Source organism: Mustela nigripes, chromosome 13 (assembly GCF_022355385.1).
Source record: "Mustela nigripes isolate SB6536 chromosome 13, MUSNIG.SB6536, whole genome shotgun sequence".
In the NCBI taxonomy this organism is placed as follows: Eukaryota; Metazoa; Chordata; class Mammalia; order Carnivora; family Mustelidae; genus Mustela; species Mustela nigripes.
The window spans coordinates 4,885,181-4,901,536 of NC_081569.1; the positions used below are offsets into that span (position 1 = coordinate 4,885,181).

The window sequence follows — 16,356 nt, forward strand, 5'->3', positions numbered from 1 at the left end:
CGGCTGCTGCTCTGGAAATGAATGGTAGGGGGCAGTCCTGCCATTCATACCGTGGCGAGGGATGCCATTTGAGGGTATGAGGTCAGCAAGGGGACAAAGAGGGTGGTTGGAGTTGAGGCATTCACAAGCATCAGATTGTAGAGACAGGATTTGGGACTTGATCTTAAGGACAATGAAGGGGTTGAAGTAAGGGAGATTTGCATCTTAATAGGATGCCTGAGTGGTGGATAGAACGGAGGGGGAGGTGGCAGAGAAACCTGAGGGAGGTTGAGGTAGGAGTCCGGAGATGTGGTGATGGCCTCGACACTGGGGTGGCCGCAAGAGGGAGGCAGACAGGTGAGCAGATCAATACTCAGAGCTAGAAATGACCAAACTGGGTGAATGCATGATCCCCAACTTTCAGACTTGAGCCATTTCAAGGTGTCCTGCATTAAGAGGGGGAGCACTGGTGGGAGCAGATGCCCCCCAGTGTCAGGAGATGCTGAGGGTGAGGTGCCTGTGAGGCGTTTTGGTGGAGATGGTCTGGCAGGCAATTGTCTGTATGGCCCTGAAGACATACAAGGGTCTCCAATTACGGAGGGAAGTCTAGGCTAGTGATATAAATGTGGGAACCTTTGGTGTGTGGTTGTGGTAGTAGATTCTAAGAAGAATTTCTAGAACATATCTACAAATTGGTAACCTAAATTCTAATTTGGTCCTTATGGGGGGCGGGGCAGGGTATGCCTGAATGTGTTTGTTTGTTTGTTTTTAATTAGGACCAACAGTGAATATTGGCATTTTATTTATTTATTTATTTATTTATTTATTTATTTATTTATTAGATTTTTATTTATTTATTTGAGAGAGAGACCGTGAGAGAGAGTATGAGAGGGGAGAAGGTCAGAGGGAGAAGCAGACTCCCTGTAGAGCCGGGAGCCCATTGTGGGACTTGATCCCAGGCCTCCGGGATCATGGCCTGAGCCGAAGGCAGTTGCTTAACCAGCTGAGTTACCCCGGCACCCAAATACTGGGATTTTATATTAAAGTTTGGATTCTGGCTTCTTTTGAAAAATGAAATCATCTAACAACACTCACTCCATTTCTGCATGGTAGCAGTTGCCTGGAGCTCCCATAGTGGCCCCCTGCCCTGGAAAGTGCATGTACGTGTTCGGTTTGCCTCAGTCCCCACCGCTCCCTGTGGTCCTCACAGTGGTTCCAGGGGCTTCCCTTACTTCTCTTCTGCACTTGGCACCTGTAGACATTTGAGTTTGTGAGCCCTGCTTCAGAGTGAAATGTGGAGAGGGCCAAGAGAAGCCCAGGGAGCTCCACCATGGAAGGGGGAGGCAGAGGAAGGGGGCCAACAGAAAGACCAAAGAGCAACCAGAGAGGGAAAGGAGAGCTTGTCCAGCAGCTAAGCCCAATGCTGCAGACTCGTCTGACAGGTTAAGGACGTGTCCTTCAGTCTAGTAAAGTGGAGGCCGTTGGTATCTGGGTGAGAGCCTCTGTGATCCCAGTGACCTGGTGGGGATGGAGGTTGCGAGGCAGCCAGGACCAAATGGAAGGAGAGAGAGACAGGATCGGGAGCTTGTTCTAGAAGTTCAACTTTGAAGAACAACTTGTAGTTTTGAGAAACCATGGCGTAAACACAGCACGTCAGCCTGGAGCATTCAATGAGCTTGTTTGGGGAGAATCATTTTTATATTAAAACAAACAAATATTAGATGTGTTCTGTAGCAGGGAGACCTCTAAGAGAGGAGAAAAGAGGGGTGCCTCAGTCGGTGAAGCGTCTGCCTTCGGCTCAGGTCATGATCCCAGGCTGCTGGGATGGGGCCCCACATCAAGCTCCCTGCTCAGTGGGGTGTCTGCTTCTCCCCTTGCCCCTGCCCCCTGCTTCTGCACACATGCGCTCTCTGTGACAAATGAATAAATAAAACCTTTTTTAAAAAAGAAAGGAGAAGAGACTAGACATCCTGGATTTGGGCTAACTATTGAGCACCGTCTCTTTGCCAGATGCTGTCCTTGCTCCTTTACATCCATTATCTCCTGTGGTTTTCATGGTGCCCCTAGGGAATGTGTATCTAGACTACTCGTCAGTTTGCAGATGAGTAGACTGAGGCTGGAGAGGTACGGTTGCATAGCTGCTTAGTGGCAGAGCTAGGGTTTGAGTATGGCTGTGCCCCTGCATGTCTGTGTCCTTGACTGCTTTTTTTTCCCCCCCCCCCCCCCCCCCCAGGAGATCTACTTACTCCAGCAGCATCTGTGGAAGACACTTTCCCCATTGCATTGCTGTGATACTTTTGTCCAAAATCAATTGGGCCAGATGTTGTGTGGGTCTATTTTTGGACTCTCTCTTCTTTCCTGTTGATCCCCACGTCTCTGTGACAGTTGCTCCTGCTTGAATTACTGTAGCTTTAGAGTAAGTCTGGAAGAAAGATAACAGCCTTCCGACTTTGCTGTTTTTAAAAATTGCTTTGACTACTGTAGGTCAGTTTTAGGATGATCTTGTCGGTTTCTATAAAAAGGCCTGCTGGGATTTTTGTTTGGGATTGGCCGCTGTGAGACTTTTTATCTTATTTTTTAAATTATCTTTTAAAGGTTTTTTATTTTTATTTTTTTGACAGAGAGAGAGAGGGAGCACAAGCAGGGGGAGCACAAGCAGGAAGCCCGATGCAGGGCTCAATCCCAGGACCCTGGGATCATGACCTGAGCGGAAGGCAGAGGCCCAACCATCTGAGCCACCCAGGCGCCCTTGTGAGACTTTTTAAAAAGGGAGTTAGCGAGGCTTGGATTTCATTTCATACAGACATTAAAGGACATTCCACTAAAGTGTGTGGCTACAGGCTAGAGATTGCTAACTTAAGTTCCAGCATGAGGCACGTAGGGAAGAGGAGTGGAGGAGCCAGGAATGAGTAGATGGTAGCCAATCTCAGGCCGCGGAGGAATAATAGGGTGCAGTGAGGTCTTGGGCAAATGGTAGCTCAGGCTGTGTGCGGGGGCGGGGCGGGGGGGGGCAGCTGCTTCTCAGCTCCACGCACTGTTGCCACGCAGCGCAAGTCCTGCTTGATCTTGCAGTCAAGAGATGTTGGAAATCCAGGTTTTTATACAGTCTTCCAATCCAGAATGGCAGTTTAAAGCATTGAGTGGGTCAGTATCATATTTGTGGGTCAAACAGAACTCTCTAAATGTGGCCCCTGGCGTGCCAACCCGTCCTCTCTCCTTAAGCTACTCATTCTTCGGCGCCCGTTTTGATCATCCAGGAAGCAGGATGGTGTTGAAGACAAGTCTCTAAGGTTCTTTTCAATTCATCGATTCTAGATTTCAAAAGAGGAGGATATCACAGTTACTCAGGGGTTTAGGAGGTAGCAGCAGGCATCAACAGTGATGATGATACTTTGAGAAGTTGTCCACAGCTTTCCGTTTTACACCCCACTGTCATGTCTTTCTCTCTTTTAATCCTTACGTTGTCTTTGTGGAGTAGAAGGCAGAGTAATTTCCCCAGCTCCGTGGGAGCTTCAAGGCACACAGGTCTTCCGGCTCCAAGTGCAGGACTTTTCTCCCCAAAGCACAGCAGTCTCTGACGACTCTAGAATAGGCACCTGTGGAGGGAGAGCAGGAATGGGAGACGGTGGGAGGGCCTTAGGCTCAGGTGAAGGCAGGTGTCCAGCTAGATTTAGAACTTGGTTGAACTTGGTTGAAGTGTCAAGGCTTTTGGGTAAAAGTTGAAACCTTTGTGAGAACTCTGTAAAGGCAGGCACCTTGGCATGTGTTCATCTTAGTAAGACAACGCCTGGCACAGTACCTAACAGACACGGTTAAATGTTTTTGTTTTTGTTTTTAAGAATTTATTTGTTTGTTTGACAGAGAGAGAGAGAGAGCGAGCACAAGTAGGCAGAGTGGGAAGCAGAGGGAGAGGGAGAAGCAGGCTCTCCACTGAGCAGAGAGCCTGATGCGGGGCTTGATCCCATGAACCTGGGATCATGACCTGAGCTGAAGGCAGCCGCTCAACTGATTGAGCCAGCCCGGCACCCCACTGTTAAATGTTTTATATAAGTGAATAAATGGATGGATTGATGGAAGAAGGAATCAAAGGCTTGAGATCAAGGGGGCCAAGAATCTTGTCTAGAGAATTTCAAGGACAGAGAGTCAAAAGCTTCTGGTAAGTGCTTTAAGAGTGTTAACCTCAGAAGCTCAGACTTCATTGTTGTAATTCAGCTGATAAATGGAAAAGGCTCACTCTGTCCTTCTCATATTTGACTCTTGGATCTGGGCTCTGATGAATAGTGTATAGCTGCCTCCCAGGACAGTGTGTTTGGGAAATCAAATACTGTGGGTACAAAGAAGTTAAGGCCACCAAGGGGTTTTGTATGCCTTTAAAACCTCCAGCCAGATATAGGCTCTTATCTTTGGAGATGCATACTGAAATATGGAATGATACATCGTCTGGATTTCTTTCGGTGGGGTGCTGTGGGCCGTCAGTTGGTAAAGATGAATCAAGACTAGACATGAGATCATTGTGGAAGCTGGAAGCTGTTAGATGGGGTTTCATTGTATTCATCTCTATTTTGAATATATTTGAATTTTTCATAGTAAGTATAAAAATAATAAAATCAGCAAAGGCCCAGCAATGCTTTTGGTCAACCAAACTTCATTTTTCTCTGAGCTTGTAAATAGTATGATCATTGAAAGAAATGGGGGGTGGGCAGCTGGGTGGCTCAGTTGCTTAAGCCTCTGCCTTCGGTCCTGGGATCGAGCTCCATGCCGGGCTCCCTGCTTAGCGGGGAGTCTGCCTCTCCCTCTGCCCCTGTTCTCCTCCCTGCTCGTGCTCTCTCTCTCAAATAAATAAATAAATCTTAAAACAGAGAGAAATGGAACAAAGAAAAGGACCGTGGCAGATATAAGATGATGTGAGTGTGTGTGTAAGAGAGGAAGGGTTGGGGGGGGGGTAGAGGGAAAGCGAGAGAGAGAATCTTAAGCAGGCTTCGTGCCCAGTGGTGCAGAGACGATCTCACAACCCTGAGATTATGACCCGAGCCAAAATCAGGAGTCAAATACTTAACCAGCTGAGGCCTCCAGGGCCCGAAGAATGTGGGTTTTGTGGTAGCCATAGCTTGGTCTCCTCCAGCTGTGTGACCTTGGGCAAATGTTGAGTTTCCTTAAGTCTGGGTCTCTAGGTATGTAAAGGCAGGATGAGATGGTCTCCCTTGGTGGTGGTGGTGAGGGTTAGGGATGAAACGGGCAGAGCCTCTGAGGACAGCATCTGGCTCATCTCAGGGGCTTCTATTGGTAGCTTTTATTGTTATTAGACAAAGAGTCTAATGATGAAAGCCTTCAGGGTTCCCATCGCCTCTTCCTTCCCCACGTGAATATAAGTGCCAAGAGTTACGTAACCACAGAGAACTCTCAAAGACCAAATAGGATCACTTGGGGGATTACAAGAACTGTAACCAGTTTATTGCCTTTTAAAAAATGAAGCAAGGAAGAACTTGCAGAAGAAAGGCACCTGAAAGCAGTGGGATGCCATCTGATACCTGTTGAGTTAGCCTGCTCCTTTCCTCAGTTAAGGATGATATTCAGTGTGAGTGAGAGTTCTCTCCTGAAACCGTTTTCTCATATATACTTAGTATACCCGCTGGGATCGCATATTGAGAGCCATCGAAAGGCCTGGATGCAGAGACTCCGTAATCACTCTTTGGAATGTGTTCTTAGGAAATAGTTCGGAAGACGAAATGTTATATAGTCGTTAAAGATGATTAATACCGTAGGAAAGAGTTAAGATGTAAGCCTGCGAGATCACACCCAAGTTGTGATTACTGCCCTGCAGGTGTTACACACACGTGTGAGCGGAGACTGGACGGGCACCACAGAAGGGAGCACGGTTCCTATGTTAGTGTCACAGAGAATGGCTTAGTTTTCCTTTAAGAGACTCTTTTACTGCTGTTAGAGGTTGTGCCCACCTATACACGCACACTCAGAGACCTTGCAAAGACCTCACTATCACTGCGCCTGGGACATTTGGGACATGGGTAAATTCTTTCCAAAAATAGACTAGTCACAAATCAGAAGGCACCGGAAACCTGCAGGTTTTAGGTAGAAGAGAAACTGAAACCAAGACTTTCACTCTTGAACCGTCTCACTACCAAGTACCCATACTTCAGTGCCTCCCTCAGATCTTTGCTGTCATCTCTCAACCGTCTGGAAATCTCTTTGTTTCCAGGTCCAGTTTCAGAAGCTTCAGCAGCTACGTCTCACGCAGTACCATGGCGGGTCCTTACCGAACGTGAGCCAGCTTCGGGGCAGTGCCACGGAGTTCCAGGTACCTCCAGAATTCTCTCTCCAGGCCCAGTTGAGTGTGGAAGGATAGGCAGCTGTTGTCCTCAGAAAGATGGCATCCTGAAGGGTAAACTGGGCCCAAGTACCATTCGGAGTTCTGCTGGGAAGCCCATCATTCCGTCTCCTAGTTTCTATACCTTGACCTAGTATACCTCACAGGCCGGCTAGGGCGGCCCTGTCCAGGAGAAATGTACCGTGAGTCACGTACGTAATCAGACCTCTCTAGTAGCCACAGTAAGGATGAAGAAACAGGTGCAGTTGATTTTAATATTATTCAAATAATTTAAGTTATTATTTATCCCTGTAGATCCAGAATATTATCAGTTCGTTGTATAATCAGTATAACAAACACAAATGCGGTATTTCATGTTCTTTTTGAAACTTGTACTAAGCCTGAAATCTGGTGCACATTGTACACTTAGAGCTCGTCGCAGTTGAGACTAGCTGTATTTCAGTACCTTCATGTGTCGGTCTCTTCCATATTGGACAGTGCAGATCTAAGGCTCGGATACGTGGCCTCTTACATTTAGGTTAGTACCTTAATCGTTTGTATCATTGAAGAACTTTGTTCAAAATAACATGGAATCGATATTTCAGGCAATGGTATAGGATATTGTTCCTAAGATCCAAATTAGACACCCCAGTCTCTGAAAAATAAGGTGTCTCTCATAGTTCTAATTAAGCAATTGAAGATTTGGGGTTGAGGTTGGGAACTTCAAAACAAGGTGTAGGTTGGTTTATTTGGATGTCCATATGGGTGTCCATCCATGGACATTTGGATGTCCATGTTAAAAGCACTGTCTTCTTTCTTTGCTGTAAAAGCTGGGTTCACTTGTTTGATGATGGTCCCATAAAGCAAAAGTATTATTTAAAATAGAGACTTCCATTTGAGAGAGCTAACAGGGGCTCTTAAATATAATGGTTATTAGAAAAGGCAAAATGTGAACATTCTTATACCTGTTACATTGGATCTTGTCTTTCTTGCGTTGATGTTGGAATCTCACTGTGCTGCTGCCAGTATCAGAGCCCTTCCTCAGTAGACCAGATGATCTTCTGCATTGGCCTATTGGCTCACTCAGTATCCAGATAAAGCAGGTCTCTGCTTTATGCTCGATTTCATGCTCCTGAAAACAACATTGCCAGCGTGTGCTGTGTTTGAGATCCTGACTTTGTGGTTCTTGGTAGTCAACTTCAGAGGACTGTAGGTAGAACTTGCTATACTTATACTGCCCCTGTCCTGTTGCAGTGGGGAGTGGAGGTGGAATGAACTAATAGCCCTTGACCCTCCCAGTATTCTTTCTTTGAATACTTTGGTTTTTTTTTACCTCCTTTTTTTTTCTTAAGATGTTATTTATTTATTTGAGAAAGAGAACATGAGCACCAACAGGAGGAGAGAGAGAAGCAGACTCCTTGCTGAGCAGGGAGCCTGATGCGGGCCTTGATCCCAGGACCCTGAGATCACGACCAGAGCTGAAGGCAGATACTTAACCAACTGAGCCACTCAGGCGCCCCTGAATACTTTTTTTTTCTTGCTTTGAAACAATCACAAACTTACAGAAAAGTTGAAAGTTCAGTACAAATAACTTTTTTCCCCCTTGAGAAAATAAGTTGCTAACGTGGTGCTCTTTCACCTCCAAATATTTCACTGTGTATTTTCCTACAAGCAACGACGTTGTCCCTCATAACCCAAACAGAGCCATCAAAATCAGGAAGTTAACAGTGGAATGTTATTACCATCTGAGCCACGGGCGTTCGTGTGTGGCTTCACCGTGCGCCCACTGCCGTCTTCTGCAGCAAAAGGATCCACTTCAGAATCACCTGTGTTTACTGTCCATAGTCTCCTTCAGTCTGAAGGTTTTTCAGTCTTTTGACATTAAAGAAATTATTTCTGATTGTTATGACCTTAGCCACTTACTTTATTTTATTTTTTCAGTGTTCCAAGATTCATTGTTTATGCCCCATACCCAGTGCTCCGTGCAGTCCGTGCCCTCCTTAATACCCACCGCCAGGCTCACCCATCCCCCCCATCCCACTCCCCTCCAAAACCCTCAGTTTGTTTCTCAGAGTCCACAGTCTCTCATGGTTTGTCTCTCCCTCCGATTTCCCCCAACTCACTACTCCTCTCCTCCTAATGTCCTCCATGCTATTCCTTATGTTCCACAAGTTAGAGAAACCGTATGATAATTGACTTCCTCTGCCTGACTTATTTCACTCAGCATAGTCTCCTCCAGTCCTGTCCATGTTGATGCAAAAGTTGGGTATTCATCCTTTCTGGTGGCTGCATAGTATTCCATTGTATATATGGACCACATCTTCTTTATCCATTCGTCTGTTGAAGGGCATCTCAGCTCTTTCCACAGTTTGGCAACTAGGACCATTGCTGCTATGAACATTGGGGTACAGAAGTCCCTTCTGTTCACTACATCTGCCACTTTGGAAGATTACCAGTGGGGTATTTTGTAGAATATTCCTCAGTTGGGGTTTGTCTGATGCTTCTTCATGATTTGATTCAGATTTGTGTCTTTGGCAGGAAGAGCACAGAGTGATGCTGTTGTGTCCCCGTAAGTGGATGACTTTCTTTTGTCCTGTTACCAGTGGTGCTCACTTTTATCGGTTACTGGTGTGTGTCAGGCCTCTTCATGTTGAAGTCTCTTGTCCCCTTTGTAGTTAACAGCTGTTCTGTGAAGAGATACTCCATCCTGACCCTCATCAGACTTTCATGCATCCTTTTATTTATTTCTGTCTATCTGGTTTTGTGGCTTCTGATTTTATTCAGTGGGTTATAATCTGGAATTGGTATTGTGATATTGGTGCTCACCTTATCTTTGCTTTTTTTTTTTTTTAAGTAAACTTTTTGGAGGTATAATTTACCAACAAGACAACTGACATTTTTGTTTAAAGATTTACTTATGTATTTATTGTTGGGGGGACAGAGGAAGAGAGAGGGCACACACATCGTACACATGAGCAGGGGGAGGGGCAGAGGGGCGGAGAATCTCCAGCAGAGACTCCCTACTGAGTGTGGAGCCTGATGAGGGTCTCGACCCCAGGACCTGAGCCAAAATCAAGAGTCGGATGTGCCCCTCAAATGACCGTTCTTAGGCGTACACTTCTTCTTTTTTTTTTTTTTTTTTTAAGATTTTATTTATTTATTTGACAGAGAAATCACAAGTAGTCGGAGAGGCAGGCAGAGAGAGAGAGAGAGAGAGGAGGAAGCAGGCTCCCTGCTGAGCAGAGAGCCCGATGCGGGCCTCGATCCCAGGACCCTGAGATCATGACCTGAGCCGAAGGCAGGGGCTTAACCCACTGAGCCACCCAGGCGCCCTAGGCGTACACTTCTATGTTGTATAATCACTGCCATAGTCAAGATACAGAACAGTTCCATCATCCCCGTCCTGAAGTTCCTGTTATGTCCCTTTGTAATCTTCCTCCACCCCCCACCTCCAGACTCTGGAAACCACTGATCTGCAGCTTGGCCTACTCCCGTGTGCCCTCTAAGGGGAATCGAAAGTGTGTACTCTTTGGAGATCTTCCTTCATTAGTATATCGCATTTGAGATGCCTCTGGGTTGCTGCATGTGTTCGTTTCCTAAAGCTGCCCTAGCAAAGTGCCATAAACTAGCAGGCTTACAACTGCAGTAATTCTTCCTCTCGCAGTCCTGAGGCTGGAAGGCTGAGATCCAGGTGTCGGGAGGACGGTGCCGTCTGGAGGCTCTAGGGAAGAACCCTTCCTCGCCTCTCCCTAGCTTCTGTTGGTTGTTGCCAGTCCTCGGTGCCCCGGGCTGGTGGCTCCCTCTCTCCAGCCTCTGCCCCCATTCCGTAGGAACTTCTTCCCTGTGCGTCCAAAGCTGTCCCCACCTTGTCCCTGAAAGCCACCAGTCCTTAGGTCAAGGCCTCCGCTAATTCCATACGACCTCCCCTTAAGCTGATTACCTCTGTCAAGATTCTGTTTCTAAATAAGATCCCAGTCACAGGTGCTGGGGGCTCACTGCGTCGCATTTATCTGTGGTTTATTCTTTTTTATTGCTGCGTAGTGCTCTGTAGTGGGGGGTACTGTCATTTCTTGATCCGTTCATCAGTTCACGGGCATTTGGATCATTTCCACGCTTTGGCAGTCGTGATAAAGCCACTCACGTGTGGTTTTTGTGTAAATACTTAGTAGTGAAATGGCTGGATCACGTGTGTATCTTTAACTTTACGAGAAACTGCCGGCTGTTTTACAACGTGTCTGTACTGTTTAACCTCCCCACCAGCAGTATAGAAAGTTCCAGTGATTCTGCACAGCTCTTCATATCCCAGTATTTCAGGATTGGGTTTGTTTTGTTTTGTTTTAAGATTTATTTATTTATTTGACAGACAGAGATCACAAGCAGGCAGAGGGGCAGGCAGAGAGAGAGGAAGAAGCAGGCTCCCCGCCGAGTGGAGAGCCCAATGCAGGGCTCGATGCCAGGACTCTGGGACCATGACCTGAGCCGAAGGCAGAGGCTTTAACCCACTGAGCCACCCAGGCGCCCCATTTTTAATGGTGACAAAATAACACAACATAATATTTACCATCTTAACCATTTGTAAGCTTATAGTTCAGTGGTGTTAAGTATATTCACAGTGTTGTGCAACTCTTCCATCTTACAAAACTGAAACTATCTACCCTTTCGACAACAACTCCTGATGCCCTCCTCCGGCGTGGCCCCACGGCCACAGCTGTGCGCTCTGCCTGTGTGAACTGATGACTCTAGGCACTGCACGTAAGGGGGCTCACACTCGGCTGTCTTCTTGCGACTGGCTCGTTTCACTTCGCATCAGGGCCACGAGACTTATCCATATTATGGAACGTGGCAAGATTTCCTTCTCATTTAAGACGAATAGTATTCCACGGAATGTATAGACCACAGTTTGTTTGTCCTTTTACGCATCACGGATCCCTGGTCGGCTCCACCTGGCTCTTGTGAATGATGCCGCTACAGACGCGGGTGTGGAAACATCTAGAGATCCAGCTTTCCGTTCTTCGGGTGTGTGCTCAGAAGTGGCGTTGCTGGGCCATACGGTAACCCTATTTTAAATATTTGAGTACCGGCCCTACTGTTTTCCACTGCGCCTGCGCCGCCGTGCGCTCCCCCCCCAGCGGTGCGCCAGGGCTCGGGTCCATGCCCATCCTTGCCAGCGCCTGTCATCTTCTGTGTTTCTCTGTGGTTTCGTAGTAGTCGTCCGAATGGGTGCGAGGCGCTGGTGGCTCAGTTTAAAAGATTTCTGTTCCGGGGGCGCCTGGGTGGCTCAGTGGGTTAAGCCGCTGCCTTCGGCTCAGGTCATGATCGCAGGGTCCTGGGATCGAGTCCCGCATCGGGCTCTCTGCTCAGCGGGGAGCCTGCTTCCCTCTCTCTCTCTCTCTGCCTGCCTCTCCGTCTACTTGTGATCTCTCTCTGTCAAATAAATAAATAAAATCTTTTTAAAAAAAAAAAAGATTTCTGTTCCGGTGCACGCGTTGTACTGTCTTATTATGGTTTTCATTGGTGTTTCCCTAATGTCTAATGAGGTTGGACATCTTCCTGTGTGATTATTACCTCCTCTCTTTGGTGAGACGTCTGTTCAGAGCTTTTGCCCAGTGTTTTAAATGAGTTGTTCATTTTCCCGTTATGTTGAGAGTTCTTCATATTTTTTGGATGCCTTTCCTTTTCTTTTCATTTTCTTTTTTCTTAGACAGTGAGCACTCACGTACACGCGCGGCGCCATGGTTGTGGGGGAGGGACAGAAGGGAGAGAATCTTCTGTAGGCTCCAGTGCGGAGCCCGAGGCAGGGCTCCGTCTCGTGACCCTGAGATCGCGAAATCTGAGCTGAAATCAAGAGTCGGGCGCCCAACGGACAGAGCCACCCAGGTGCCCCAGATGACATTTCTTTATCAGATATGTATTTTGCAAGATATTTTCTCCCTGTCTGTGGCTTATCTTCTCATTTTCTCAACAAAGTCTTGAAGAGCAGACGTTTTAACTTCAGTGAGGCCCAGTTGATCAATTTTGTTGCTTTATGATTTGTGCCTTTCACGTCTTATCTAGAAGTTATTTGCATAACTCAAGGTCACAAAGAAGTTTTTCCTGTGTGTTCTTTGGGAAGTTTTATAATTTTAGGTTGTACACTTAGATAATTTCAAGTTAACTTTTTTTTATGTCATGCAAAGTATGGGTTGAGGACCACTTTCTTTGCAGATGGAGGTTAAATTGTGCCAGCACCATGTAAGAGAAGACTTTTCTTTCCCATTGAATTGCCTTCTCACCTTTGTTCAGAGTCAGCTGACCATGTATGTGTGGATCTGGTTTTGGAGTCCATCTTCCGTTCCACTGATCTCCAGGTCTCTCGTTTTGCTAATACCACACTTCTTATCTATCTGCCTGAAAAAGATTTTATTTTTCAGTAATCTCTACACCCAGCGTGGGGCTTGAACCCACAACCCTGAGATCAAGAGTTGCATGCTCCACTGACTGATCTAGCCTGGTGTCCCTAATACCACACATTTTTAGGAAGTTGAGGTGTAATTGACATATAACGATATATTTGTATTAGGCAGCCATGGAATATAATGATTCAATATCTGTATCTATTGCAAAATGATCACCACAAGAAGACTAGCTAACTTTTGTCACAATTACCAAAAAATTGTTTTTCTTGTAATAAGAAGTTTTTAGTATCTACTCTTTTAGCAACCTTCAAGTAGGCAATACCATTTATTAAGTATAGTCACCATGCTGTACATTATATCCTCACAACTTTTTTATTTTATAACTAGAAATTTGTGTCTCTTAACCCCCTTTACCCATTTCGTCTATCTCCCCCACTCTTAAGATTCCCCATATAAATGAGATCCTACTAACACCAAACTATCTAGAGTGCTGTCCCTTTACGGGAAGGCTTGGAATCAGGGAGTGAGAGCCCTCCAACTTGGTTCTTTTTGAAGTTGTATGGCTTACTTTAATTCCTTTACTTATCCCACAATTGTAGAACCAGCTTGCTGACTGATTTCTATGAAGAAAGCCTGCTGGGATTCTAGGTGGGGTGGTGTGGAATCCGTAGATCAGGTCGGGGAGAATTGACATCTCGGTAATAATGAGTCTCCCAATCCATAAACGTGGTAGGGATTGGGATTCAAGTGAAATCGCTTGTAATTTTTTATTTAAACACAGTCCTCTTCCTCTTAGGTTTATGGATCCCTTCGGAGTTTACCAAATACTTTCACATCTTGTTTTTTTACTTGATCTTTACTACAACATTGGTTTGGTAACCACAGTACTGTTTTAATATTGGTTCAAGATCAATTTTCTATCCTAATGGAGGATCTCAAAGCACATGCTTCTCCTCTCACCCATTGGGCACTTGCACAGAGAGCAGGGACTTATCAGATGAGAAAGCCAAAGCAAGCTTTTCAGGCTGCCTTCTGATAATCCTCCGTGAGGGGTGGGTCATCAGTCAGAGGTGGCTGGGGTTACAGCCCTCCTGTCTCTAGGCAGGGCCCAGCATGTGTACATTGAAGACAGAGAGGAGAAAATGGCATTATCTTCTCTGAAAGCTAGGGCTGTGTCTTCAGGGACACAGGGGAGAGTGGACTGTTCTGCGGCATGTCCCAGCCTGCCTGAGAGCTCAGGCACCTGCTGGTTGTGGGGCTGCTACAGAGAGAGGGACAGAGGGCTGCTGTCTGTGTAGGGCTATTTGGGTGTAGTTCTGACCCTTCAGATCCTCCACGCAACCTACCTTGTCCTTTTGAATTCGATCGCTAAATCTAATGGCACTTTTTATATTTCTGATGACTGCATTTTAACAAAATTGCGTCATCTTGTTTATAACTGAGGGATTGTAAGTTCTGACTGATTTAGGGAACAGTCTGGTAGCCAAAGGAGAAAGCCCTGTTGCACAGCAGTAGAGGCGGGGAGGACCAGGTCCAGGCCAGTGATTTTCTCGAGGCCCTGCTGGCAGCCAGCGTCAGAGTGGGTAATGAGGCCTGGAGTCTGCGCAGTAGGTATGGAGAAAACCAGAACTTAAAAATCAAGTCTGGTTCCTAGTTCAATTTTTATGGCTTTCCCTCCCAAATTTTTATAAGATTCTTAAAAAAAGAAAAAAAAAAAGGAAAGAAAGATTGGCAAAAGATATATGAGTCAAATTCCAGTAAATGGAAAACATTATGGTAGCATTAATCCGAGAGTGCCGTGGATAATAGCATTTATTGAGCAGGTGCTGTGAGTCAGACGCTTCATGCACTCTCTGCGTAGGTTACTTAATTTTCACAAAAACCCTCTGGGACTCTTACTGCCAGGGGCAGTCTCCTCATTTTTCTAGGACATTTTGCATTTCAAGATTTATTTCTGAGCACCTGGGAGGCCCAGTTGGTTAAGTAACCGCCTTCAACTCAGGTCAGCATCCCAGAGACCCAGGATTGAGTCCGCGTCGGGCTCCCAGCTCCATGGGGAGTCTGCTTCTCCCTCTGACCTTCACCCCTCTCATGCTCTCTCTCTCTCTCTCAAATAAATAAAGAAAATCTTAAAAAAAAAAAAAAAGATATATTTCTATGTTGCTTCAGCATGAAACTCGAATCATACCAGACAGTTGCCGGATTCTCAGAAAATAGGTAACATCCCTGTTCACATTTTGGCTCTTTTCTCTACCCCCAACCCCGCCTTTTTTTTTCCTCTCTCTCTCTCTCTTAAGATTTTATCCATTTTTTGAGAGAGTGAGAGAGAGAGAGAGAGAGAAAGAGAGGCAGGCCAAGCAAGGGGAGGGGCAGAAGGAGAGGGAGAAGCAGACTCCCTGCTGAGCAGGGAACCTGATCACAGGGCTCAGTCCCAGGGCCCTGGGGTCATAACCTGAGCGGAAGGCAGATGTTTAACTGACAGGGCCACCCAGGTGCTCAGAAATACATCTTGAAATGCAAAATGTCCCTTTGGCTCTTTTCTTTCAGTAGTTTCCGCCAGGACCACAAATATTTTTAAGAAAATCAGCATCATATTTACTAAATGTATGATTTCATATCTTATTTTTTTTACATCGTAAACATTTTCCCATATGTTCAAATGGTCTTCAAAAGTATAATTTCTGGTGACTTAAGAATATTCTATCACAGATGTCCCTTAGTTTAACTGTCGCCTAATCATTGGACATTGGGTTGTTTTTCCTATTTATTTATTTATGGTGTGTGTGTGTGTGTGTGTGTGTGTGTATAAATTGTGCACTAGGCCAAAGAAATTATCAGTAAATTAAAAAATGAGAAATTGAATTCAAAGAAAATTGACAAAATTGTAATCAATTATTTAAAAAATCCAACTGATCAAACATTTAAATCCTTTAAAAGATTATTAGATATGTGGTCAATGGCAAGTTAGAATACATAAAGGGAAAAAAAGGTCACATTTGTAATAGCTTAACAATATATATGTATATATGTTTTACTTTTACTTACATTTGTTTTACTTAAGAAACTTACAAGAACTGTATGAAAAGAATCCATAAAGTCTGAGAGACTATAAAGGGCTAAAAGGTAGCCTTTACCTTGAAAATCTGATGGAAGCTGTGAGTCCCACCTGAGAAAAATATAGACACATATGCACCTGGTCTCATTCGTTTTCTTTTTTTATAGATTTTATTTATTTTGTTTTTGCATATTTATATTTAAAGATGTATTTATTTATTTTTAGAGACAGTACAAGTGGGAGGAGGGGTGGGTGGGGAGAGGGAGAGAGATTCTCGGGTAGGTTCCCTGCTGGCACAGAGCTCTTCTCAGGGCTCGGTTCCAGGACCCTGAGATCGTGACCTGAGCTGAAATCAAGAACTGGCTGTTTGACCAACTGAGCCACCCAGGAGTCCCTCATTCACTTTCTTAAAGTTTTTTTTTTTTTTAAGATTTTATTTGTCAGAGAGAGGGAGGGAGCAAGAGCGAGCACAGGTAGACAGAATGGCAGGCAGAGACAGAGGGAGAAGCAGGCTCCCTGCTGAGCAAGGAGCCCGATGTGGGACTCGATCCCAGGACGTTGGGATCATGACCTGAGCCGAAGGCAGCTGCTTAACCCACTGAGCC

At 45.5% G+C, this 16,356-nt stretch overlaps 1 protein-coding gene across 1 annotated transcript in view; it reads left to right on the top strand.

The window, feature by feature from the left end:
* Positions 1 to 5,542: 5,542 nt before the first annotated feature.
* CRTC3 (CREB regulated transcription coactivator 3) overlaps positions 5,543 to 16,356 on the top strand; it is an 87,866-nt gene continuing 77,052 nt past the window's right edge. The window contains exons 1-2 of the mRNA XM_059371171.1: positions 5,543 to 5,554; positions 6,194 to 6,292. Coding sequence (XP_059227154.1) covers positions 5,543 to 5,554; positions 6,194 to 6,292 — 111 coding nt within the window. The remainder of the gene's footprint in view (positions 5,555 to 6,193; positions 6,293 to 16,356) is intronic.